Raw genomic sequence first — 26070 nt, 5'->3', positions numbered from 1 at the left:
GGGAAAGAGACCTGTGGTGGGGCAGGATCCAAACCTCCTGTCAGTCAGGGCATTTCCGAGCATCGTGTTTTCTGGGCCCCAGGAGGGAGCCAGAACATGAATTTGTCTTTCAGGAACCTGCTGCTGCCTAAGAGAGTCCCTGCAGAGAGACCCTGGGCCAGGGTCTGCATCAAGCTCTATCGTGCCGAGGGCCTGCCCAGCATGAGCGCGGGCATCATGGGTGGTTTCTCCAAGATCATAGGGGAGAAAAAAATCTTTATTGACCCATACGTGCAGGTCTCGTTCTGTGGGCAGCAGGTGAGTCTGCCGGGGGGTCTGCGTGGGGCCAGGCTGATCCTCCCTTGGCTGTGGAGCAGAACGAGCTGGGCTAATGCTGCCAGGAGCCTCCATGGGATACAGCAATCCTGCTGGAGACAGGCTGGGAGCAGGTCTTGCTGTCTTTGGCAGTGGTCTGAGCCGTGTGGCCATGGATGAGAAGGCTTTTACGGGACTTTTGTCTCTGCAGAGAGCTGTACGGGGGACAGCCCCAGCCCTGAGTGCAGCCCCTGACTGGGCTACTGGCTGTGCAGGCAGAGATTTCGTATCCCTAAACACAGGGAGAGGGTCAAATAAATCCTGAACCCGAAGTCCTCTGTGGCAAGCTGGACCCAGCCTGACACCCTTGGGAGAGTTTACTGAGCTAACGGCCCTTTTCTTGCACCCAAGGCCAGGGTTTCTGATCCTGTGATATCCACTAAGATGAGAATCAGTCCCTGGGCAGCCTCGGGGTGTTCCCGGGGGACCCTGTGACACCTCTGGGTCTGGTGGTGCTGCCCGCTTGTTTCCAGCGTTGCCCTTGGCTGTGTAGGGCACGGCCGGGGCCTTGGGACAGCCCCCCTTGATGAAGCACAGAGAGCAATTGCTGGGCGGGGGGCAGGAGCAGGGATAATGCCATCTCCAGAGCCTGCCTGGCACTGTCTGCAGGCGGGACAGGAGGACATACCATTCCCAGAGAGGCTCTGAGGCATCCCTTGCTCTGGCTGCGGGCTGGGACTGCACGGCTTTCATACCTTCTCCTTCCCAGGGAGAAACATCGGTGGAGACCAGCACCACTGAGCCTGTGTGGAACGAGCAGATCAGCTTCATTGAGATGTTCCCACCTCTGGCCAGGAAGATAAAAGTCCAGGTGCTGGATGATGCCAATGTTGGTGACGTGGCCATTGCTACACACTACATTGACCTGCAGCAGATCTCAGACCCTGGCAGGAATGGTGAGGGCTGGCAGAGCTGCCCCTGGGGCAGGGCATCTTGGGCACCCCGTGCCATGCACCCTCTGCTCTGCCATGGTGATCTCCTGGAGGTGGGAAGCAGGAGCGGCTGAATTGTGCTCACATCTCTGCCTCCTGGCCTGTCTTCCTGGGAGAAGATCCCTGCAGCAGCACCCTGTGGTGTAACTAGACTCTGTCCCTGTTGCTGCAGGCTTTAACCCCACGTTTGGCCCAGCCTGGGTGAACCTGTACGGTTCCCCCCAGAACTCGGCTCTGCGGGACATCCACAAGGACCTCAACGAGGGCATGGGCGAGGGGATCTTCTACCGTGGGCGCCTCCTCATGGCCATCACGGTGGAGATCTTCAGCAGCCCCAGCGTGGCAGAGAGGAAGATTGGGGACAAGACGAAAGGTGCCCTAAGCAAACTGAAGCTGAAGAAGAAAAGTAAGAAATCCAAGGAGAAAGCCAAAGAACTGAGCCAGCTGCAGGGAGAGGAGGAGGCTGGGGGCTCTCAGGAGGCCGAGCAGCCCGGGGAGGTCACTGTGGAGGTGGAAGAGCTTCATCCGCTCCCCGAGGTGAGTCTTGCTGTGCTGGCATGGCTGACCCACACTGATCTGTGGCATGGACAGGCCTCATGGGGAAGAGGCAGTGGGATCACTTGCTGGCATAATGGTGCTGGGGCAAATCCAGTCTGCCCGTTGCTGGGCCATCCAGGGCTCTGAGCCTCTGCAAGAGCCGAGGCCACACCTGCAGCCCCAAAACTGTCTCCCACGGTAAGGCTGGAGCATCCCCACATGCGCTGCCTTCCTGGTGCAAGGAGGACTCTCACGTGAGTGTTATTCCCAGGGCACGGCTGCCTTTGAGCATGTTACTTTTTCTCTCCCGGAGCCAGGGAGCTGTGAGCTGGTTCTGGGTTTCTACTTGGCCTGAGAAAGGCAGGCAAGATGCAGCAGTGTTGGTACGGTAGCCATCCCTTAGCCTACAAACCTGCTCGGTGGCTTCACGCAAGCATCAGCCAAAGCCATGGCTCTGCAACAACCCCCCAGCATTTCCAAGAAAACTTGTCCTGTGTATGGCAGCCCAGCGGTGGTGGCATCAGCAATGTCCCACGGATGTCCCTTGGGAGGGCTGGGAGGCACCGGCCATGCCCTGGTGCTCTCCCAGTTTCTGCTGATGCAGTGTTTTGGTACATGAGGCTCTCGGGCTGTTTTCTCTCTCCTTGCTTAGAATGCGTTGGGGAGGAAGGAGGAATTCTTCCTCTTTGCTGCCTTCTTTGAAGCCACTATGTTGGACTCCTCTCTCAGCAACAAGCCTGTCAGCTTTGAAGTCTCTATAGGTGGGTGTTCCCCAGGGCCCTGGGTCCAGAAACTACGGAAACAGTGCGAATCTCCCTCCAACAGCCCAAGGCAGCACTGCCGTCCTAAGGTGCCTGAGGCACAGCTTGTGCCTCTGAAACAGGAACTCGGGAAGGATGGGGGATGAGGCTGGGGAGCGTGCACAGTGCTTGAATTACCTTAGAAGTCTGGATGCTGTCGTATGGGCTTGGAGGTTTGCAGTATTTGTATGAACTGTCTGTTTGGGGAGAGTGGTTGAAGCTCTCCTGGGAAGTGGGGGTGAGAAGAGGTAGAAAGGGTTGGGAGCAAGAAAAGGAAGCAAAGGAGGGGAAGCTGGGTTACTGGGGTTGGCCATGTGGTGCTGAGGGTCTCTGACAGCCAATGATGGGGAAACAATGGTAGGAGAGCAGGTCCAAGCCTCCACCTGCTAAGCTGGATGAGTGGAGATGCTTGATACTGAGAAGTCTTCCTGAGTGACTGCTGCTGACCCCGGTGTAGGAGCGTAGAGGGCAGTTAGCAGGCACTTGGTGGAGGCGGTGGAACGCGGAGGCATACACAAGGGCTTCCTTGCAATTGCCCAACTCCCTCTCAGACCTCCTGGTTGTCCGTGTGATGCTCTGATGGTTGAATGCTACTGAACTGCTAGTTCCAAAAGCAGTGCATGCCTATGTGCTTCTCTCGGCAAGATGATTACACTCTGATTTTGCAAGCTATCAAACTTGTTTTACAGTGCTCTTGCTTGTCTGTTTACTGTTTAATGCTTAACTTCAAGGAAACTATGGCAAGGCTGAAGAGGCTGTGACCAAAGTACGGAGAAAGGTGGAAAAGGGAGAAGTGAAAGAAGAAAATCAGCCTTTGCTGGACCCTGGTTCGGATGGCGAGCTGGATGCTGAAGTCCTGGCCCCAGCTTCAGCAGCACTGAACAAGTCGGTGACAAAGAGCCAGAGACCAGAGCCCATGGAGTATGACAGGTGAGTCGTCTTCATCCTTCTTTCCCACCTGCCCTGGTCCTGTCCCAGCTTTCCAGGTTGGTTATTCTAAATGTTATTAGAGGACTGCTCAGAAATGTGAGGGCTGTGCAGATGTTTCTCCTCTTTACAACCCTGCAGCTTGCCGTGGCCTAGCTGGCTGCCATTGCCCGTTAGCCCTACAGACCCTACGGTGTCTGCTTGAGGTGTGCAGGTGGCCAAGGACAGGGTCTCGGGGAAACTGTGACCCATCAATAACAGCAGTCCCTTTTCTGGTTAACAAGCAGCATCCTAAGGGCTTGATTCCAGTGAGGAGGAAAGAGAGGAGTACTCCGGCACGTGCTGTCCCGTGTTGAGCAGGCGAGACATAACATACATAAGCTCTTCTGATGATATCTTTGCTCTGGGAATGCTGCTTGGTTTGTCGCACAGGCCTGGCAATGTCTTGGTGTTTGTGTTGTGAGCCCTGTGCCTGCTACTACTCAGTCCCATAGCAGCAAGAAATCTCGTCAGAATCCCACGCTCCCGTCAGCCTCGTTCATCCGGACATGTGCTGTTCTCTCTGCTAGAGACCCTGTGCGCTGGTTTGGGATGGCAAATGGCAGATCCAGCGGCTTGCATCCATGTCGGTGGTGCAAGGCCCAAACCAGCCGGTTCTCCACGAGGAGGACGGAGCCCAGATGCTGCTCCCTGTGCTGGGTGGGCAAGCGCTGCTTTGTGAAATGGCACATGCTTTCTGCAAACAGTAACCGTAACCTCCTGTGCCTGCTGCCCTCAGGTCGTACAGCTGCCTGCCCATGGCGCATGAGAAACCCTGCGTGTATGTGTGGAGCTACTGGGAGGATCACGCCTGGAGACTCTGCATTTCCAACTGGATTGTCAAGCTGGCAGAGCGCCTGGTAGCGTGTTCAGGGTGTCTGTCTGTGGCATCGTCCTTCCTGGTGTGCTTTCCTTGTAGCACAAGCAGTTGCGCTGTGAGATGTTTGCCTTAAACATCCTCAGCTCCATGTGAGTCTGTCTCTCTCGTGGGGCTCAGTCCCACCTGACCGTGCGGTGCCGCAGCCTGACGGTGTCTCCTGGAGGTGCAGGTAACGCGATGTCTGTGACAAAAAGCTCCTCTGCTGCCAGTCCTGAGCTGCGTGTGCACTGGGGAGATGCTGCTGCAAACAGACTCTCGGCCTTGGGCTGTCATCAGGGGGGTGCAGTCTCTTCCCAGGGCCTCATCTTTCCCCTTTCGGCTTAGAAATCTGAAAGCAGAGCTTGCCAATGTGTTTCAGCGGCTGCTCAAGGACTGAGACACAAAGTGTTGTAACAACCAGGGTGAAGGTTATCCCCAGGCTCCAGAGAGTCCTTGGCAGCACAGTGCTGACCCGCAGCACTCTCACCATCCCCAGCTCCGCAGAAGGGCACGAGCCATTTGTGGCAAGCGCATCCTTGCAATGTTTCACTCTAACCCCGCAGACAGGCACAAGCTCACTGAACGTTGTGCATTCCCCACAGGAGCAGGGGCTGGATGACGTGGAGAAGCTCATGAGAAGGCCAAAGGCTAAAGCAGAAGAGCGGCTCAGAGAGGTGCTGGAGGAGTTTGTAGCCGGATGCAGGTTAGCATGTCCCTGATTTCCTAACGTTTCTCGTTTTCAGGTTAGGAGGTTGTATCATGTTCTGCCGGGGCTGTGCACAGCCTGCTGTCTCATCCTCTTGTGGTGGATGAGTGGATCGAAACCAGGACGACCTGGGGAAAGGACCTTGTAGCTCTTCAAGCTTGGAGAGGAGACCCCAGTCCTGGGAAGCACAGGGGTCACAGCCTGCAGCCTCGATGTTCCTGGTCTCCTGGGTGTTTCCTAAATGTTAGGGCATTTTCTTCACTCTCTTCGGTCACACAGACAAGACACTAATGTTTCAATCACTGTGACTGCCTGGTGGGGTCTGATACACACTTAAGTCCCCAGCCTCGTGATGGTGACAGTAGAGAGGGAGCCTTAGGTGCTGAGCAATCCCCAGTGTACCTTCCAAATCAAAAAGCTTGCAGAAGAGAGGACATTGCCGAGAGGGAGTTTTCTGATGCATCCAGATTAGTACAAGGGGTGTGGAGCTTGTGGCCCTGCTGTGTGAGCTGTGCTCTGCCCGCTGGGTGCAGGGGATGCAGAGCCTGTGCTGCTTTTCTCATTGCAGGCAATATTCACTCAGCGCGGAGAGAAAAACAATGGCACATCCAAACAACCTTGACAGATGTCGGATGAAATACCTGATGCACAACATTGTAAGCCGTGGCCTTGGTGGTAGTGGTGGTGGAAGCCCGTGTGATCCCCGCTCTGGGGGCTTGCTTCTGGAGGACCAGCTAGAACTGATGCCGAGAAGGAAACTTGGGGCTAAGACTCATGGTATCAGTCATAGGCTTTTGCTGCAGCATCTACCACTTCTGCTCAGAGCAATACAGCTTTCAGCACAGGGAGCAGAGGCCGAGGCTGGCCATGACTGCCTCCAGTTTTATGCAGGTGCTGTGCCCTGATGCCATCCTTCCTCTCCTGTGGGGCACGTGTGGCTGAGCATATGCATGTTGCTGACCAGCAGGTTGCTGGAGACCTTTTGGTGCAGGCTATTCCTGCAGGCAGTTTTGGGGGAGTTCACTGAGACCCACTGCCCCTGGAAACTCAGCCCCTAGGCTGGGTACCTATCCAGTAGATCTACAACAGCCACCCATCTGCCTGTCCCCGGGGACGGCAACATCTAGGCACTCACAGTCCTGCAGACAAGGCCAGCTGGCTGAATGAGAGCACAGTTACATACCCTCCATCAAAGCCCAGCAGAGCACGGCTGTAGTCATAGTCCCCATCAGACTACAAGGCTTTGAAAGGCTGACCAAAATGCAATGACAGCAGCAGGAAATAAGATTTAGGCATGTCAGGGTCCCAGCTCCCTTCCCTGTGCCTCCCCTTGCATCATCACCTGAGCTACGGTGAAGGCACTCCACTAAGTCCAAGACTCTGAAAGAGAGAACAAGCCCAAGAGATGAGTTTTCTGGTCTTGTCAGTCCGTACTGAGTCTGCACCCTGAGTTCCTTCTGAATTTCATTATTGGTTTTCATTCGTCACAGAGTGTCTCCTCAGATCTGTGCACTTTCAACTAATGGGACGTGAAAGCCCAGCCCCCTCTTCCAGTTTCCTACATCTTTGTATTCCCATACTTCTGTGGCCCCAAGTTGCTCCTTGTGCAAAGCCTCCCCCAGGCGCTATCTGGAGCCTTAGACCACCAGCTTCTGAAATGTTTATTCCTTATACATCTTCCTGCCCCAAATGATGCAAAAGCTCATGGACTTCTGCTACCAGCTGGTATCAGCAGAGCTGATGGGTTACTGGAGTCACCAGTCTTGGCACCCGTCACTAAATGGCTCACAACAGGTTCATGGAGGTTTGCTCGGCAGCTGGGGAGTGAGCTGTGGTGGAGGTCAGGGTGCGATGGGGCAGGGTGGATGCTCTCATCACACGGGTGCTTCCCCACAAAGCCCCCGTGAGGGGTGCCAGCGCGGCGTGCCTGGGTCACGCATGACGGTCGTGCTCTCTGTTCAGATCCTGTATGCAAAGCAGGGGCTGCGTGTGAGGCGGCGGCTGACTCGAGCCAACGTCAAGGAGAAGGTTAAGGAGACAAGGAGGGTCCTGGCAAAGCTACGCTTCATGGCTAAAGAGGTACAGCTGCTCCCGGGGCACCTCATTTCTGAGCAGGAGAGGGTATGGGCAAGGAGAGGGCAGCGGGCTGGCTGCCGGGGCTCTTGCTAGCCTGAGCTGGGGCTTTTACTCTGCTGTCTTTCCTTGATAGGTAAAATCCCAGGTTCCAGCTGCTGGAAGTTACTGTATTTTGTGTAATGGCTTTTATGAGGGATGAGGCTTGGCAGCTTTGCAGGGGTCCAGGCAGTCCAGCGGTGGGTGGGAGGCAGAGCTGGGGACAACAGCCTGGCCTGGGCTGCCCGCACTCCCACCAGGGACTGACCCTGGGCCCTTCCTGAAAATTCAAACTGGCATTGAAATCAGGTCTCTCATCCATAGCAGAGACGCTCCATTTTCAGAGTTTTACTGGCTCCATTTTAAGGAACTCTGGAAAAATCAGCGCGTTCGTGTAGTGTAAGCCAGAGCACAACGTTTGCTGGAGTTAGGTGGACAGATGTTGTTGCAGTTTGGAGAAGTCTTTCACTAAGTGAAGTCAAATCATTTTCACACCTGTAGCTACGTGAGGGTAGACTTTAGCATGAACAAGAGGTCACCCCTCCCATCGCCAGGAGGAGAAGCCATGCCCAGGCTCCAGCCTCGCGGGCTGGCTGCAGCTGATCCCCAGAGAGAGAGGAACCTCCTCCCATTTTGCTCCCTGCGATCCAGTGGGAACGTTGCTGTCTCTGTGGAGTCAGCCCTGCACATACACTTGCCACTTTTAGTCCTTGCTTGGAGGCTAGCCGTCTTGGTTTGGATCAGTAATTGGATCAGTAATTTGGATCAGAATTGCTACAGCTACTTGTGTACTGAAAAATTGCAAGTACAAGTACCCAGTACAAGTGCAAACACTAATGACAGGGAAACTGAGATAGGGAAGAACACTTAAGTTAGAGGTTAAAAGAAATCATTGCTTCCGTCTGTGCATTTGCTGTATTGCGAGTCCTGCTCTCAACCTAAACCACAGCTTTACGCTGGGCACTCCTATTGGGGTTAAACCATGACAGTCCTTCTGGAGGTCCAAGGTGGGGCTTGAAGGGTTTTAGATAATAACAGATTGACCAGAGTGTAAAAGAAGGGATTTATATCTATTAACAGTTGCGGGTCAGGATATTCATTCATCTGTTCCCAATTATTAATTTATCTGATCTGCGCCATGCTCTTTTTTTTTGCTGTACGTGTTCAAGATTGGTGTTGGCTTTTGCAGTTTGCTCTGCTCTGTAGTGATTAGCAATGTTTTGCCTGGGAGATTTGTTATTAAAACATTGACGTTGAGCTTAACCTGGTATTTAGGCTCTGTACTGAAGCCATTACTGTACTTCGAGTACCATCTCATGGAGACAATGAACAGTTATACTTCTACCTCTGAGAGGTTTTTTTATGGAGGAAATACAGAATGGGACCTTCACTACCTTCTTCTGTGATGTTTTCTCCCTCGTTACAGTAACTTCTCAGTATTTTGAACATCCTTGGGTAGTTAAAATACTTCTATTGACATTTCTTAGGAATATTACTTTGGTTTTGTCTAAGGTTAACAAGCAATTTAGGAATATGACCCAGGGTCCACAAGAGTATGGTCATGGATGGCATGGCATGTGGGAGAATATAGGCAGGTATCTGGAGAACTTTTCACCTCCAGTGGTCTGGAACGTCACTGCGGAACAACTACAGGATCCTGATGAAGTGACAGAATGTTTGAAAAACAAAAATGGCCAGGGCTATTCCAAAGAGGCACAACTTGCCACACTGTGCTGGGCCCTGGCCAGCACCTGCCAAACACTGCTCGAGAGTGCGCAGCACCCTCAGGGAGAAGAGAGGGGAGACGTACCAATAGACACTATAGCTAAACCAGACACTAGATCAATTGCTCCTATAACTAAAAAGAAACGATGACAGCAGAAGTCAGCTCGTTTAGTACGGGTTGAAGAAGCTTCTCCTAAGAGGGACCAGGAGAAAGAATCAGAAGACACAGCCTGTTCTGCAGCAGAGCAGTCACAAGAACAGGAGGAGGAAGAGCCTGAAATCATAGATGAGACAGAAACCATCTGATTCCTATCCCTAAGTGAGCTGTGAGAGATGTGGAAATATTTTAGCCGTCAACCAGGTGAGCTAGTTCTCAGCTGGTTACACCGATGCTGGGATATGGGAGTCAGTAGTCAGGAATTAGAGGGTAAGGAAGCTGGGATCCCTTGCTAAGGATAAGGCCATTGACAAAGGGCTTGGAAAAAAGGCAGGAGTCCTCAGTCTTTGGTGGTGACTCCTGTCAAGTGTGAAGGAGAGGTATCCCTTCAAGGAAGGACTTGCAAATTCCCAGAGCAAATGGACCAACATTGAGGGAGGTATCCAGTATCTGAGGGAAATAGCCGTGTTGGAGGTGGGCTACTACAACCTGGATGACACCCAGGCATCCAAAGACCTGGATGAAACCTGTTGCACGCGGTCCAGACTGACCCCAAAAATGTCCAAGCAAGCCAAGGAATAGGTCTTCCTCGTGCATTCCAACCAAAGATTCAGCTATTGAGTCAGCCTTTTTCTGCTCAAGGGAAAGGGTACTGGTGGCACACGCCATGTGCCACCAGTGGTTCTTCCTGCATGACCAGGGCGAGGACATGAGGGACACCTGCAGAGCCATATTGCAGGGCTGAGACTTTCGGAAGCATGTGCCCAACGTTAGGCCCTTCATTTGCTTCTGGATCTCCAAAGCGCTGTGCAGCCAGCAGTCCCTCCTGCAAGGAGATGAAGGTTTCGCCATGTCAGTGGAGGGAGGACAAGATACATGCTGTTCCTCTGCTGTGACATTCCTGTCTTTTCTCCCTCCAGCCCCAGTGCACCCTCCCTGATGTACTCATCTGGATGCTCAGCAACAACAGGCGTGTGGCATACGCAAGAGTTCCTGCACAGAACATCCTCTACTCGGTAGTAGAAGAGGAGAAAGGCAAGGACTGTGCAAAGATCCAGACTGTCTTTATGAAGGTAGGGTTTCTACCAAAACAGTGTGCTCTTGCTTGCTTCATGTTGCTTCTTCCTTGCTTCTTGCCTGCCTTCCTGAAATCCTGGAGTTGACGAGCAAACGCAGCTCTTGTTCCACCGCTACCTTTTGCCTCGGCCAGTGTGGTGCTCTGTCTCCTGTGCTCTTCCATTGGTCACTGATGGTGATCAGCCTGGTCTGAAGGGAGCATGGCTGAGATGGGAAACCTGCTAAACCTCCTGTGCTTTCAGGTCCCTGGCTTACACACTGGTGAGATCTTTGCCAAACTGGAAATCTACATGTGGCTTGGGGTAACCAAATATGCAAAGAACTGTTTGGCAGAGCTGCCTGAGGAGTTCAAGTACCTCTCTGATAGCGGACAGGAGATAGCCCAGCTCTCGGCATACAGTCCTCCCAGCCGGCTCAGCAGGGATGGTGAGTGCAGATGCCACTTTTCCATGGCTTAACTGTGAGCAGGAGAGCAGAGGAGTGAGAGGTTCTGCCCCAAGGCAATGTCCGAGGAGTAGGACCTGATCTATCATCTCCACATCATCTCCAAGGCATGACTGGGACAGGCATGTCCAGTTTGCTCTCATGAGGACATGTTTGGACACTCACAGCTGGAGCAGCAGGCAGGCTGGACGCTTCATGGGCACTGAATGTGCTGCCAAACTGGCAATGGGCAGGTCTGCCCCTTTGCTGAGGCCTCGTGGTGCTGCCCCACAGCAGATGCTTACAGCATCGCTGCACATTTCACATGCCGTGCCCTTCCCAGAGGTGTCTGGGGAGCCTGCTGAGCTTGTCTTGCTGGCCAAATCTTTTGAGATCTGCTGGCCCTCTGAGGACCACAGTGACTGCCCCTAGGAGTGGTATCCATTCCTTGCAGGATGTGCCCACTCCTACGTGGCTGGCCCTCTTCTTCATGCATTTTTTGACCTCACACAGGGCTGGATTGGGGAACTGGGACCTCTCTCTTCTTTTTCTTACCAGATTTCAGCTATTTCCAGCTCCGAGCCCATCTGTATCAGGCTCGAGGGATCCTCCCTGCAGATGACAATGGCCTTTCAGATCCATTTGCAAGGGTGGTGTTTTCGACTCATTGCCAGACCACCAGGGTGAGACCCCTTAAAGTCTTGCCTCTGCCTTCTTGGGGACTTGAGGAGAGAAACATCTCACTGACATGTTGAAGGCCAGTGCTGTGGCAGTCCTCCGGGAAATTTTGTAACTCCAGGCACAAGGCGTTTGTGTGCTCTGGGCAGCGTGACTATGTTCAGAGAACACTTGACAAGACATACATATCATTGAGCATGGTCTCAAAGGTGGATTGACATGTGGTAATTGGCCCCAAGTGCTGATTTCACGCTTTTTACCATCTCCCCTCCTGCCGGGTGCCAGCTGTGTGTGGCTGCGTGGGAGAGGGGATCAACCCACGCTTCCTCACACTTTGTACAAAGTGCACGTGGTTTGTTTCCAGTGGCCGTGTGATGCTCAGGCCTCCTGTCTCTGTCTGCAGATGCTGGAGGAGACACTGAGCCCCATGTGGAATGAGCTACTTCTGTTTGACCAGCTCATTATTGATGGGAAAAAAGAAGAATTGAAAACAGAGACCCCCATCGTTATAATCAACCTTTTCAGCCACAATAAATTTGTGAGTATTGCCATGCTGCCCTCCTGCTGTCGTTTCCAGGACAGGAAAGGCAGAGGAGCTCCGTGCGGGTGCTGCGAGCGGGCACGCGGGAGCCACATCTCTGTTTGCTTTCCGTGACTCGACTTGATCCGGGTCCACTGGTGGTGGTGAGTCCTGGGGGCTGTGGCTGAGGTTGAGACTTTCTGCAAACTTCTGCTATGAGCTGGGGTGAAGCTGCTGGCTGCAGCATGCAGATGGCTCAGAGGTGCCCCAAGCCAGGGCCTGATGAGTGATCGGTGGATCCGGGATCTCTCCTCTTCGGAGAAGCACTGCGCCTCTCCCAGCTACCTGCCCTGCTTCCTCGACAGGCTCACGTTGCGGGGGGCTTGAGGGCTCATAGCCAGGGGCAGATGATGTAGCTTTTAGGGTTGTTCCTTCCCCTCTGTCCCCCAAGTGTCATCTTCCATCCCTCCTCAGCCCTCCCTTTTCTCTCTTCATCAGTACTTTGAAGTCACACTCCTCTCCTGGGGCCTCTTTGTTATAGTAAGGGGAATGGCGTAGCTCGCACCAGATTTGCCTGTGTAGCTCGGCAGCTTTCTGAGTCCATTTCCTGGGTCCCAGTACAAGACAGACACTGACATACTGGAGTGAGTCCAGAGGAGGCCACCAAGATGGTTGGGGTTGGAGCAGAGGACAGAGTGAGGAGAGCTGGAGAGCTGGGTATGTTCAGCCTGGAGAAGATGAGGCAAAGGAATGTCTTATTGCTTCCTGCAGCTGTCTGATGGGAGAGAGTAGAAAGGGTAGAGTTGGGCTTCTCTTGGAGGTACCCGGGGCAGGGTGACGGGCAACGGACACGAGTTGGAACAAGAAAAAAATCCAACTTGGTATAAGGAAGCAATTTTCACCCAGAGGGAGTTAAAATGCTGGACCTAGAACTCAGAGAGCTTGTGGGATCTCTGTCCTTAGAGACGTTCAAGCCCTGGCTGGAGGAGACTCTTAGCAACCTGGTCTAGCTTTGATGTCCTCTGGTGCGTGGTCCCAGGCTGTTTGCCCAGTTCTGCATGGAGATGGGCTGGGAGTTAAAAGGAGCTGCTGCAGATGCATCTCATCTGCTCCTAGCTCTGGATGGAGCAGAGGAAATCAAAGCTGAGGATGGCAAGGGTCGAAGAGTGGTCTTGTACTGTCCCAGATTGGCTGGAATTAGCGGTGGTTTTTCTCTGAGGTGGTGAGATAACACAGGGATGCTTTGACCCCTTCCCCCCTTTCCCGCAGGGCTCCCCTGAGTTCCTCGGCCAGGCCTTTGCCATCCCGCAGGTGAAGCTGGTCGATGAGCCGTACACTAAACCTGCCCTGCAGTTCTTCGATTTCTACAAAGGCACCAAAGCAGCGGGAGAGCTCATTGCCACTTTCGAGCTGATTGAGCTGGACTACAGCGGCTATTTGGAGGTAACGGGCTTGTCGGAAGCCGCATGCGGTTGCCAGCTCTCTGGGGAGAGCTGTGTGGGTGAGGAGCTGGTTGCATGGAGCCCACCAGAGGACTCCCTGTTGAAAGCCACATCTGGCTTTCGGCTGAAGGAAGGCTGCAGGGACAGAGCCTGTGAGCACAGATCAAGAGGGGAGCAAGAGGGGACATGGCATGGCATAGAAATGGTTTTCATCACTTGTTGTGCCCTGGCTCCACCTGTTCAGCCATCAGTGCCCGAGGATGTGGAGCCCAAGGAACCCAACTACCTGGGAGACCCGCATGCTGGACGGTTCGTCATCCCTGAGGGCATCCGCCCAGTGCTGAAGGAGTTTCGCATAGAGGTGTGCTGCGTTCGACTGGGCTGGCTCCCCGCCGGGCTGCCCGAAGCGGACAGCACAGCTGGCCTGTGCAGAGGAGAGGGCGTGGGGAGGGGTCTGGCCCGGAGCTCAAATATGCCTTTGAGGCCTGTGCAGATGCCAGAAATGGAGGTGCTTGACGTGAGTGAGAAATGATCTCAGGAGTTTAACAGCCAGAGCTGTTGGATGACTGGGTTGGGAGAGTGGCCTCCTGCCTCTCTTGGGGTCTGTGTCCTGGGGGGTCAGGGAGGTGGCATCGCCGGGCAGGGTTGCAGGCTGCGTGGCTGTGCCATGACTGGCATGTCACGAGCCGCCCAGCGTCTTTGTGTTGTGCTTCAGATCCTGTTCTGGGGCCTGCGGGACCTGAAGCGGGTGAACTTGTTCGAGGTGGATCAGCCCCAGGTGATCATTGAATGTGCTGGTAAGAAAGTGGAGTCGGAGGTGATCGTGGCCTACAAAGAGAACCCCAACTTCACCGAGCTGGTCAAATACATGGACGTGGTGAGTGGGAAGGGGGGTCCTGCCATGCCAGGGTGCACTGTGGCTGGGCTGCACCCGCGCCTCTGTGGCTGTCCTGCACCCGTGCACTGCCTGTCTGCAGGGGGCAAGGTAACAGGAGGGGAGCTGCCCCTGGGATTTTTCTCTCCCGTGGCTACATGCTTCAGCTGCAGATCAAAACCTTTGCGAAATTGCCCACCAAGAGCAGTTTCAGCCATTGCCTTTCACTGCAAGGCTTTGGTTTTTGGGCAGAGCTGCAAGGCACTATCAGACCTCCCCACGTGTGGTGGGGGTGCCACGGGTATCACCCTTGCTCCTGTGAAGCTGGTGCATGGTTTGTTTGCAGGAGCTCCCGGAGCAGGTCTACCTGCACCCTCCCCTCAGCATCTTTGTGGTGGAAAAGCGGGCGTTTGGGCGCACTGTGCTGGTGGGTACCCACGTTGTGTCCGATGTGATGAAATTCTCTCCAAGAGAGCTGGAGGAGGAACCAGAAGATGTGCCCAAAGGTGAGCTGCTTGGCGAGGTTCCCATGGAGGCAGCAGGCAGGTTCTGCCAGTGGCAGAGATCCCTGGCCCTTCTGCTCCCTCCTAGCCAGGCAGCAAAGTCTTCTCCCAAGAGCCATAAGATGTCCAGCAAAAGCACAGCGTGGGGCAGTGAGGGTGGGAGGTGAGTTGTGATTCTGATCTAGTGCTCGAGTCCCTGCTGATGTTCAGGAAGCAGCAGCAGCCAAGCCATGGAGTGCTGTGTAAGAGCTGGTATCGCTCTTTGGGGATGGCAAAGGGCAATTTACAGACTGTTTTCTCCAAATTTAGCTTAACATTTGCCTCCCCGCCACAGCCGCAGGACTGTTTATCTGTGGATGTGGCACCTCCTTGGGGTGTCTTTCCCAGGCACTGTTTGCCTTACATTTGTAGAAAGTAGAGGAGGGATAATGGCTTGTGAAGACATCTTAGTCCAGCAAGACATTTAGCTGGGGATAGATACTAGACAGTTACTTATCCCGGTGTAAAGTTTGTGTCTAGAATCAGAGATGTTTAGCCTGGGCTGGACTATTCATCTATTTCAACCCTCTGCATAGCCAGGCTGGAGAGCTGTCCCCAGTGACACCTCCATCAAGCTTTAGGGAGCTGGCCCACTTGGACCAAGGATTGAAATGTTTATGCTTCTCACACATTGTTGGGTCAAGGTCTGTTCCTTGGGTAACGGATTCACTAAAGGGTTCTGTGATAGCAACAGCCAGAGCTGCTGATCTGGAGTTGTGTATATAAATATGGCACGAAGGGGAAGGAGCAAAAGATTGATCGATCTGTGGTCATTTCTGAGTAGGGAAGGTCTATCTCACGAATCTGAATTCCTGGGAGTCAGCAACAAACATGTTGGTGATGGTGGCCAGTCTCAGCGCTGTATTTTATTGGATTTCCAATAATATTTTCACAGGGTCTGCTGTCAAAAGCTTTAAAAGCAATCACACTATAGTGGGGTAAGAGGGAGGGTTTTCCTGTGGAATAACAACTGGTCAAAAAGTAGGAAGCAGTGGATGGAAATAAATGCATGGAAACATAAAGCTCTTTCTCTTCATCTCAGCTCGGAAGGTCTCATCCCAGCGCCTTCCCTCTCAGACTGTGGTGAACATTGGCCTGGCAGCTGGTGACCCAGGCCCCAGCACTCACCCCCTGAGTCTTGTGAAGGTGAGTGATGTGTTGAGCCCAACAAATGTTGAAGTTTGGAAAGCCAAACTGAAGGTTACAAACAAAAAAGAGAGTTCAGAAGTTCAGAGTTAGGTTTCAACCACCAGTTTTTTCTCTGGACCCAAACACTCCTCTCCTCCTGCCTGTTCGTTGGCACTGCTGCATGGCTGGACGCTGGCACAGGGAGGAGAGCTGTGTTGCTTTGTGCCTTGAAGACCACTGCTTTTGTAGCAAAGCACAAACCCGGGGCTACAGGAGGCTTTGCACCTCCTGTGCTCTGCCTGAAAGCTGACCCTCTGCCAGAGGCTCCCAGGGCAGCGGAGCAGGGTGCATGGGTGTCCTGGGCGGTCGTTTCCTCCCCCTGAACCCTTTTCTCTGTTCTTTCTTGGCTCCTTTGAAGAAAATTCCTATCAATAAGCTTGTAAAGAAGGAGGATGAATATGAAGAGGAAAAACCAGAGCTGGAAGAACTGGATTGGTGGTCCAAGTACTATGAGTCCCTGAAGGAGCTGTATAACCAGGTAATCTTTTGTGATCGCTGCCAGCAGAGAGGAAAAGTGGGTGCACTGGCTTGAGGAAGATGTTTTCAACAGCACTGAGTGTCATAGGAGCCCTCCTGGCATGGATCTGCAGCAAGATGTGGGCTTTTGAGTGTCAAGCACACTTACGGTAGCCAGGTACCAAGCATCCACCAGGTAGACTGATTTCAGCAGGCGATGGATGTTGGAACATCCCTGAGGCTGGGTGCCCAAGTGGTTTTGAGAATGTGACTGGGCTTTTGTTGGGACACTCCTGAAAATGTGACATTGCTGATTTTAGCTGCAATGCAGGGGCTCTCATGCTGCTTACTCTCTGTCCTGGCTGTCTTCCCAGGATGTGCTATGGGAGCAAGTCTGCCCCAAATTTCCTTCCTTGCCCTGCGTCCCTTAAATCCCAATCAAAAAAGCCAGCAGGAGGATCTGGGGAGAAGAAAAGGTCATTAAGGCACTCATTGGATACCCTCCTGCAATGGTGTTAGTGCTAAATGATCTCAGGCTAGGTATTACTGACTCTGCTGGCAGGAAAGCTTTGGCAGTGTCCTGTGCCTGGATGGAGAAGCCTTCGCTGTCAGGGATGCAGGGTGACTGTTTGTGTGTGTGTTTCAGACACGCGGTGATGAGGAAGATGCTGAGAATGATGACCTGAATGATGGAGGTGAGTCCTCTAGCAATATCCAGCTATTCTGTGGGGAGAGCCAGGAGTTACGCCATCCCAGAAGGTGCTGGGCTTGTGGGAATGTGGTCTGAGCAGGCAGTGGCTTTGCAGCATTCAGCAACAACAACGTAAAAGGGAGCAGAGAGACTGGAAACATTGGCAAGCGCTAACAAAGGCTATTTCAAGTTGAAAACACCAAACTTTCCTTAGAAAAGTTTGGAAAATGGTGTTGAAGCAAAAGCCTTCCTGAGTGAGCAAAACCCTGCAGAAAAATCAGCTGCAAAGATCATGGGATTGTCAGGGTGAGAGCAGGAAACAAAGGTGGGATGGAGAGAGAGGATGGTGGAGAGGCAAAACCGTCCAGGAGCTGGGCATCACTCTGTGCACGTGGGATACTCACCTGGGGTACAGGATTCACTGTGAGGTGACAGAAAGACAGCAGTAATACACAGATGATCTGAGAACAGTGTTACAGCTGTGGGCTCAGGTTTGCAGAGGGGTAAGCAGTGATTCACCTAGCAATGACCTGGGGAGGTGAGATAGTAAGTATAGAAATGATGTAAATCCTGTTTAAGGAGAGGGCTGGAGGGTACCTGCATGCCATTAGTGCTCAAGGGATCTGGGGGTCTTTGGGAAATGGGGCAAGGACACAACCTCGCTGTCCTTGGGTTGGTGGTGCCCCAGAGAAAGGTCTAGCTATGCTTTTTCTAGGCACAGCTGCCTGTGCCCAAATTGGTAGTGATGCTTCAGTTAGACCCCCACCCAAACCAGGAGGCCATCAAATAGACATCCACCCAAAGAAGAGGGTTAGCCTTCCCTGACAGCACCTCTGGGCTGGTCCAGCCACCTTCTTCCGTTTGGTCTCTCCCATTTCCTTCCTAAACAGCAGCCATGCAGGCAGGCAAGTCTGTGCCAATTTTTGTGTCCCTCCCTGAGCCATGCCTTGCTGGGAAACCTGAGGTGCCATAAAGCCACCTGTTACAGAGAGTGGTAGCTCCAGTTACCCTGACACAGGTCAAAGCCCTGGGTGAAGGAGAAAGCTGTCGCTGGGGTCAATTTGTGGACAGACACTTGACATGATGGGAGAGATCAGAGCATCTCCTAATCCCCTATTGCCATTTCTAGATGGAGGGAATTTAAATGCATCCTCCATTGACGTGGAAGCAGAAGATGAGGCAGTAATTGAGGCTGAACCTGCTAGGCCCAAGAGGAAGCTCATCGCCACCCTTCAGGTGATTATTGGGGTGACAGATCTGGCCTCTTTCAACCTCATCCATTTGTCTATGTCCTCCTCACTCCCTGCAGAGGAGGTTAGACTGGGAGGAGAACCTGCAGTGTGTACTGGGCCCCCATCATTGCTGGGCTTTGAAACAGCTAGTGGGACCTTGGAGCCAAGCTGGGATGGGCGTGATCGTCAGAGGATGGACCTGAGGGGATAAGGGAAAACCATAACACCCTGCGCTGAGTAATACAGGGGTAAGGTAGGACCAGGTGAAATGGTTGAGGCAGGGAAAGGATGGTCTTTCTGACACTCCTCCCCTTTAAGATGGCAGGAAAAGGCCCAAAATGAATTTCTACTTATTTCAGATCTACAACTCCGAGCTGGAAAATGAGTTTGGTAATTTTGAAGACTGGCTATGTGTTTTCCCTCTTCATCGCGGCAAAGCAAATGAGGATGAAGATGGAAATGAAGATGAACATTTTGTGGGGAAGTACAAGGTACTGTAGCATTTGAATGATATTTGTGCTGCACGTGGAAGAAAATCCTTAGGACAACCTGTATTTCAGAGCCCGCTGACACCAGCAGAGCCTTGGAGGGTGCATGTGTATACAAGGTGATGTGAGGCCACAACGCGGCATGGCTAGGGTACTGTTGATGCCTGTTGAAGCAATTGTGTACTGTGGTCCTTTGTTAGTTGATAAATGTACCTGATTGAGATTTTTTTAGCTATTGCAAGGAGAAAGCATGAAGCATAAAGGGCTCTTATACTGACTGGGGCCTCTGGGTATGTTCAGTATGCAAGTAAGAATTACTGAGCCTCACTGGTTTTAGAATAAGTAAGACTTGTTTAAAAGAGGCATCATCCTCCCGCCCAGGAGCTCTTGAAGACTCTGAAATATCAACTACAGAAGTTGACTCAAGAAGGTCCCTAGAAGACCTTTTGTGCCCCCTGCCTTTGGCAGTCCAAAGTGCCTGGAGATGTGCAGATCTTCTGGCATTGGCCATAGTCTGACAGTCTGCAGCCTACCTTGCAAACAGGGACTACCTGGGCTGTGTGGACATGACACTGCCTTTGGAAAGGATTGTCCCCATGGGCACAGGGTGGCTGAGGTCTGCATGGGGCAATGGCTCTGATTTTCTAGTTGGCAGGTGAAGCTGGTCTTGGTGGCTCCAATCCCATCTGAGAAGATACTCTCATTTGCATCTAGCTGTTACTTGAAATGTCTTTTCTGCAGGGCTCCTTCTATGTCTACCCCACTGAGGAAGCCGGCACGGAGCCCAAGGTCTCCCAGGGCGTTCCGAGGAACAGACCCATCAAGGTTCTTGTAAGAGTTTACATCGTTAAGGTAAGTCTCTGGTGGTGGCAGTAATGCTGGGAGGTCTGTCCCTCCCCATGGACCTTCTGCCATTCTCTGCTCAGTAAATATGAGCAGTGGCACTTGTGAAAACTCGATGCTGGCTTGAAGACTCTGCCAGCCCAGTGGAAGTCAGCTGCATCTTGTCCATGGGGAGCTTTGCAAGCTTTGTTACTTCAGGAGAAACTAAAAGGACCTTTCACAGGACCCTTCACAGAAAGGGTCGTTAGGTGTTGGAATGGGCTGCCCAGGGAGGTGGTGGAGTCCCCATCCCTGGAGGTGTTTAAGAAAAGACTGGACGTGGCACTTAATGCCATGGTCTGGTTGACGTGGTGGTGTTAGGGCAAAGGTTCGACCCGATGATCCCAGAGATCTCTTCCAACCAAATCGATTCTGTGATTCTGTAAAAATCCAGATGTGTATTTCTCAGCTCCTCTCATCTGCCTTGAGACGGTGAGCAAGTAGGTGGGCCGACAGCTGGAGACACCGGTGGCTTGTTGAGTGGGGATTTGCATGGGAACAAGTGCCTGTTTCACTGCCAGGGCAGCTGCTGGAGGGACCTGACCGGTGGGCTTGGGTGGTCTTGGGCCTGTGCAGTGTTCCTTGTGCAGGTTGCTCTCTGCAGCTGACGTATGGCAGTACTGTCCTCTTGTGTATTCCAGGCTACGAACCTGTCTCCAGCAGACCCCAATGGCAAAGCAGACCCCTATGTGGTGGTGACTGTGGGGCAGGAGCAGAAGGACACAAAGGAGCGATACATCCCAAAGCAGCTCAATCCTGTGTTTGGAGAGTATGCAGGAAGTTTTCATCTAGCAGGTTTAATAGGAATGGCACAAGTTTGGGGCTCAGGCTGTGGCCCAGCACGTGTGGTCTTCTGTTCGTTTCTACTAGAGAATCTTGTGGTGTAACACAAAGGGCCCAGGCATGTCTGTTGCCTCTGGCTGACACAGGAGGCATAAGTGTTTTGGGTTAGGAGGGGAGCCCTCCAAAGGGCTTGATTTGACAAAGTAGCAAGTCAAGCAGCAACAGAGCATTGGAGAGCTTTTTCCCTAGCTCCGGGACCCCTATCCAAGGGCATACATTCCTGGAAAAGTAACTCCTTTGTTTGAACATGCACACTCAAAACTGTATGTGCTGAAAACTGCACACACTGAACTTACAGAGAATCAAACTCTATCAGAGGTCTTTGAGCTGTCAAATGCAGTTCTTCAATGTGTAGGATGATCAAAGCAGAGCATGTGTTTCATTGCCATCCTCTTTGCTAATTGCACTCTCCCTGTCTCCTTCTGTCCAGAGTTGTGGAGCTGACAGTCTCCTTTCCCATGGAATCAGAGCTCACTGTGGCAATATTTGACCATGATTTGGTTGGGTCTGATGATCTGATTGGGGAGACCAAGATTGACTTGGAGAATCGATTCTACAGCAAGCACAGGGCCAACTGTGGAGTGGCTTCTCAGTACAACGTGTAGGTACTGGTGTGACGCATTAGGGCCACGAGCCGCGTTCTTCTCGCCTGCCATTTGGGTGGGTAACAGAGCACCTCCAGTTTTGCAGGACAGAGCTTGCATCCACAGTATCCTTTGAGCAGGTGTTCCACAGATTCACTACAACTTACATGGGTAACTCCATCTCCTTTAGACTCCTACCAGCTCGAATGCCTACTGCAGACTAATATATTTCGTATATAGTAGCAAAAAATTCTTTAGTGCTTTCATATTGGTGTTCTGTGAGAAAAGTGCTCACTTGACATTGATTTTCTTTTGACCTCTTTCAGAAAGTAGCGCAGTTTCTCTGGCAGTAGCTAATTCTGTGAGCAGCAAGACTCGTGACATCGGTTTTCCTCTGGCGTCATTCAATGTGGATTCTCTGGTGTCTTTGGCCAGTTTTCTGTAAACATCTCTCCTCCTACCCTGCTGTTGGAGAACTAGCTGTGGGCATGGACTTGAGACCCCAGCACTGCTAAAACCTCTCTCCCACTTACAAGCTGCAGATGGAATTGCTCCTGTTGCTGCTCTGAAGCTAATGGTTCTGTGGGGTGCAAGCCTGGCTCCTTCTGGGGGAGGAGAGCTTGTTAAGGTTTTAATTCATTAAGCTTTTGTGTGCCTGTGGTTCTCTCACTGGAAATCTGAGCAGGGATCTGGTGGCATAGCCTGTGCTGTAGGGAAGGCAGGGCGTTTCACACCCTAGGAAAAAAACTTGTTGTGTCTAAGCTGAAGATGTTCTTGATGTTCTTCCTTCCATGCAGAAATGGCTACAACATGTGGCGAGATGCTTTCAAGCCCACACAGATCTTGGATAGTTTATGCAAGAAAAACTTGCTCCCTGCAGCAGAGTACAGACGGGAGGAGGTGAAAGTGGACAATAAAATATTCAAGGTCCCTCCAGAGGCTTTTCCTGAAGGTACAGCGGGCCTGGAGAACAATGAGTGCTCCCTTAAACAGCTGCCTGTGCTCAGCAGTGCACGTGCTGGTGAGAGGTTTGGGGACCCACCAGCCTCTCCTCCCTGAATTGCCCAGGCTGGCTGCCTCCACTCTGTGCCCAGCTTGACCTAGCTTTCTGGGTCACTGCGGGGAGCATCCGCAGTGCTCAGTGGCCTGGTTTCAGTGGACAACGGTGTCGCACTGGCAGAATATGTGATCCAGGCCATTAGATCCCAAAGTGGCTTCCCAGGCAGTGGGTGGAGCAAAGTAGACATGCTTGTGTGTGTGTGTTGTGCACCGGGGTTCAATGACTTGCGCAGCGAGAGAAGGCGTAGCTTATTCTGGTGGCTGACACTGGTGCACAAACCTGTACCTCCATCTGCTTGTCACCACCATCAGCAAGATACTGGCATATTTTTTTTTTTTTTTTGGAGGGCTTTTTCAGTCTCCTTCCTGTTTTTAGCTGTCTTTGTCCTTCAGGGATGCTCTTTGCTTCTGGTGGCTTTAGGTCCCTTGGGTGACTCCCCACTGCTCCTCACTACTGTTGATTTCCTCCTTGCGGGCAGCTTCTGCTTCTCCTTTGCTGTTTTTCTTTCCTTCTCACTGGCATTATGAACCCTGAGCCAGGGCCACAGATGCCCAAGAACACAGCAACCTTTCATGCCCTCCACCAGCAGTGATGGAGAACTGCCCTGAGCGCAGGCCTGTCCCTGCTGTGCACATTCCCCCCAGGGGCCAACACCTGTGCAATGAAATCCAGGCTGGAGGAAAGGATGGGGCAGATGTGGCCGGCTTGTGGATGGCTGGGTCCTGCAGTGCAATGCTATGTAGCCTGTAGGAAGGATGATCCCTGTGCCCGACCTGCCCAGAGAGGGGACACCTATGTGTATGGCCAACTTTACCTTCTCCTCATTTCAGTGCTGCTGTTCCCCAGCTTTCTGCTGACCTCTATGGCTTATGTCATGAAGGGGAAAGAAATCCTGCTCAGGAGAGGGCAAGGAGCCTCTAAAAGCCCTTTTCTCCTTTTCTCACTTCACTGGGTAGCTGGGAAGGGAGAAATGAGATGCTCTCCTGGTGTCCCCCTGAGAGCCGGCTCTGGTTCAAACGTAGCTGCAGTTGGTGCCCGATGAACCTCTGTTGTGCTTGCGGACTGCTTGGGATGGTTTCGGTCTTGGACTGATCTCCAGAGGGCAGATGCTGTCCATAAACGCAGGGGTGGGTGGGACATTGCGTCCTCACCTGTTGGTTCTTGATTTTCTCCCCACCAGCAGGATCTGGGCTTGAACTGCCAATTGGCTTCACCATGCCAAATGAGTCAATTAATTGCACAGACTCTTAATTAATGGAGAGCACAGCTGCCTGTCACTGCCAAGTGACAACCGGTGCTTTCCTGGAGCACTTCTAGGGCAAAAGCGCTCATCTATGGATCTGTTGGCACTACCACAGAGACATGGGGACTTAAACTGCCCCTCAGGGTGACATCCTCTTTAGCATCCTCTGGATCCTTTTCCCAGGGCCACAGTAAATTAATTTTTTGTGCTTTTCCTCTTATTTCTCTTAGCTTGTTTGCCTTCCTGCCTACAGTTTTCCTCATCACTGCAACATATTGAACTTGTTCCCTTCATCCTTGCCCTCCTGCTTCTCCCCATTTTGTTTTTCTGGGGAGGTGCTTGTTTGCCCAGTCTATCTTCTTCCCTTACTTGTGCCTGTGACTAGCGTCCTGACACGGCTCTTGCCAGCCAGATACCTTCATCTTCTACCTGGCTGTGTCCTGCTGCAGAGGCCTCTGTCAGGAACAAGAGAGGAATGGCAGATGAGAACTGGCCAGTGGATGATGAACATAAGGCTTTGTACGTCCTGCAGCACTGGGAAGAGATGCCAGGATATGGGTACAAACTGGTACCCGAGCATGTGGAGATCCGGTCCCTGTACAACCCGGAGAATCCTGGGCTTGTGCAGGTAAGATTGTATTTCCTTGCCCAGCCTAGACACTGCTCTGGAGAAGGACCTTCGGGGCAACTGGTTCCCAGCACCCTGGCTGGTCCCCTGTTGCCCTTTTGTCTTTTTATCATGGCATGAATCCCATGCGTTGCCCCTTCCTGGGTGGGTGACTGCAGCTGTGTCTGTGGATGGCTGGCTCTGCTATGAAGTGAGGACTGTTGGCCTTGGGTGTCCTTTGCTCAGATCCGCCCTCTGACCTCACGTGGTGCTTCTGAACGCCTTTTCCTCAAGGCTCCTCTGTCCATGGATGTAGTGGTCACAGTGCTGGTGGCCCAGAGTCCTTCCCGTCTCCTCAGGCCACGTAGCACTGCTCTGATGAAGATGCTGTGTGGGTGGCAAGGGGCCTGCTCTGCCTCCTGAGCCCTGCCACCATGCACCATGGTGGGTGGTAGTGTCCTTGCCTGTCCCTGCCTCTTCCTCTGCTTTGTCCCCTATCACTGCTGCTTTGGTCCCCCTGCAAGAGGCCCGTTCTACTCCCTTGGCTTCTCCCTGGGGACACGATGTAACTGCTGGCTGGAGGAAGAACGTTCATCCTCAGTTTTATCACTGCAGTGCAGTGATCTGAGCTCAACCATTTCAGTGTCCTGCACTGAACATCTCTTGTTCCCTCGGGTACTGGAGATCTATAACAAAGCAAAGTTCTGCAGTCACTCTGACTTTGGTCAGCATTGGAAACGCATGTGGGAAGGGGAGGGTCAGATCCATCACTTTTTAGTTTTCTTGGTTATGCCGAAGCGATGTGTCATCGTATGCTTCTTGTTAAGACACAGGGACACATTTGCCTCTGTTTGCAATGGACTCAGTTCAGCTGAAATGGTTTTTCTTGGGAGCAGGGTGGGGAGGGAAATAAGCAATTTTTGGTGGTTTTAAATTTTCCCCTATCTAAAATCCAGTCACACATCACTCTGAAGTACTGAGGATGGAGAGAGCCAAGCAGTGGCTTTCTGGTGAGGGCTTTCCTTGCAAGATCAAGCCCTTGCTCCTTGAAGAGCTGGAGGGTGGCTTGTCTTTTGAAATCTCTCTGCTGTCTTCTCTCGTCAGGGCTCCTTGCACATGTGGATTGACATGTTTCCCAACGACGTCCCCGCACCGCCGCCTGTCAATATCAAGCCACGACTGCCTGTCAGGTAGCACCCGTGGGAGCGGGGCTGGGGCTGGTGAGCCGGCGTGGAGGGTCATTGTCCCTCACCATGCTTGGTGGGATGTGCCACAGAGTCCTGCACCGACTGACGGTCTGTGCTAGCCTGGCATGCAGCCCTCCTCTCTGCTTCAGCTCTGGCCATGGATGGTCTCTTGGGTGTATTGGCATGGGGCATACACAACTGCTTCAGCTGTGCAAGTGTTTGTGAAGGGCAGGGTTAATCACTAAGGCTGGACACAAAGGTCGTAGAAACCCAGGTCAGAGCTACTCAACTGGCTCTGTTTTGGCTAGTGGACAGATGTCCTCTGGGTGCCTGGAGAGGTGAAGTTGGAGTTCTCCTGTTTTCAGTGATCCAATGAGCCTGTTAAGATGGGGGGTCCAGATTCTTCTCAGAGATGCACATGAAAGGACAAGAGATAATGGACAAATTGCAGCAAGGGAAACTCCAGCTAGGTATAGGGAAAACATTTTCCCAATGAAAGTGAAGCTACCCTGGGATAGGGACAGAGTGACCCAGAGAGGTGCTGGGATATCCACCCTTGGAGATATTCAAAACTCATGCGGACAAGGCCCTGAGCAATCTGATCTACTATGAAGTTAGGGCAAGAGGTTGGAACAGAGAGTGTAGAGGTCCTCTCCTGCCTGAGCCTTCTATGTGGTGCTGGGTGGGTTTCTTGCGCACCAGGGAGCTGCTTTGCAAAAACTGCCTGTTTTGACTGTGGGTGTTTGTCTGGTGGGGTTGTAGCCCCCCAGGAAGGGCTTTGTGCATGGCAGCAAGACTGCTGGACTGTACTTGGCCAGAGGAGCCCTGGCAGGGGACCCAGTGCTAGGAGGGTTCAAGTCCTGCTGCTCTGCTGGTATGGGCTTGACCTGTCCCCCAGGCACTGG

At 52.6% G+C, this 26070-nt stretch overlaps 1 protein-coding gene across 1 annotated transcript in view; it reads left to right on the top strand.

Moving 5' to 3' along the window:
• The window catches only part of LOC104158626 (fer-1-like protein 4), a gene marked incomplete at its 5' end in the record, with an annotated part of 39658 nt that overhangs the window by 9152 nt on the left and 4436 nt on the right, over positions 1–26070 (top strand). The window contains 24 exons of the mRNA XM_009696331.1: positions 114–297; positions 1064–1250; positions 1459–1823; positions 2476–2584; positions 3355–3553; positions 4329–4449; positions 5051–5151; positions 5723–5810; positions 7117–7233; positions 13116–13289; positions 13533–13649; positions 14004–14165; positions 14509–14668; positions 15747–15849; positions 16238–16370; positions 16995–17043; positions 18169–18275; positions 18631–18762; positions 19501–19611; positions 20283–20410; positions 20915–21085; positions 21866–22020; positions 23821–23999; positions 25083–25168. Coding sequence (XP_009694633.1) covers positions 114–297; positions 1064–1250; positions 1459–1823; positions 2476–2584; positions 3355–3553; positions 4329–4449; positions 5051–5151; positions 5723–5810; positions 7117–7233; positions 13116–13289; positions 13533–13649; positions 14004–14165; positions 14509–14668; positions 15747–15849; positions 16238–16370; positions 16995–17043; positions 18169–18275; positions 18631–18762; positions 19501–19611; positions 20283–20410; positions 20915–21085; positions 21866–22020; positions 23821–23999; positions 25083–25168 — 3438 coding nt within the window. The remainder of the gene's footprint in view (positions 1–113; positions 298–1063; positions 1251–1458; positions 1824–2475; positions 2585–3354; positions 3554–4328; positions 4450–5050; positions 5152–5722; positions 5811–7116; positions 7234–13115; positions 13290–13532; positions 13650–14003; positions 14166–14508; positions 14669–15746; positions 15850–16237; positions 16371–16994; positions 17044–18168; positions 18276–18630; positions 18763–19500; positions 19612–20282; positions 20411–20914; positions 21086–21865; positions 22021–23820; positions 24000–25082; positions 25169–26070) is intronic.

This window comes from Cariama cristata, unplaced genomic scaffold, assembly GCF_000690535.1.
Source record: "Cariama cristata isolate BGI_N322 unplaced genomic scaffold, ASM69053v1 scaffold743, whole genome shotgun sequence".
Lineage (NCBI taxonomy): Eukaryota > Metazoa > Chordata > Aves > Cariamiformes > Cariamidae > Cariama > Cariama cristata.
This window is presented reverse-complemented; position numbering and strand designations above follow the sequence as displayed.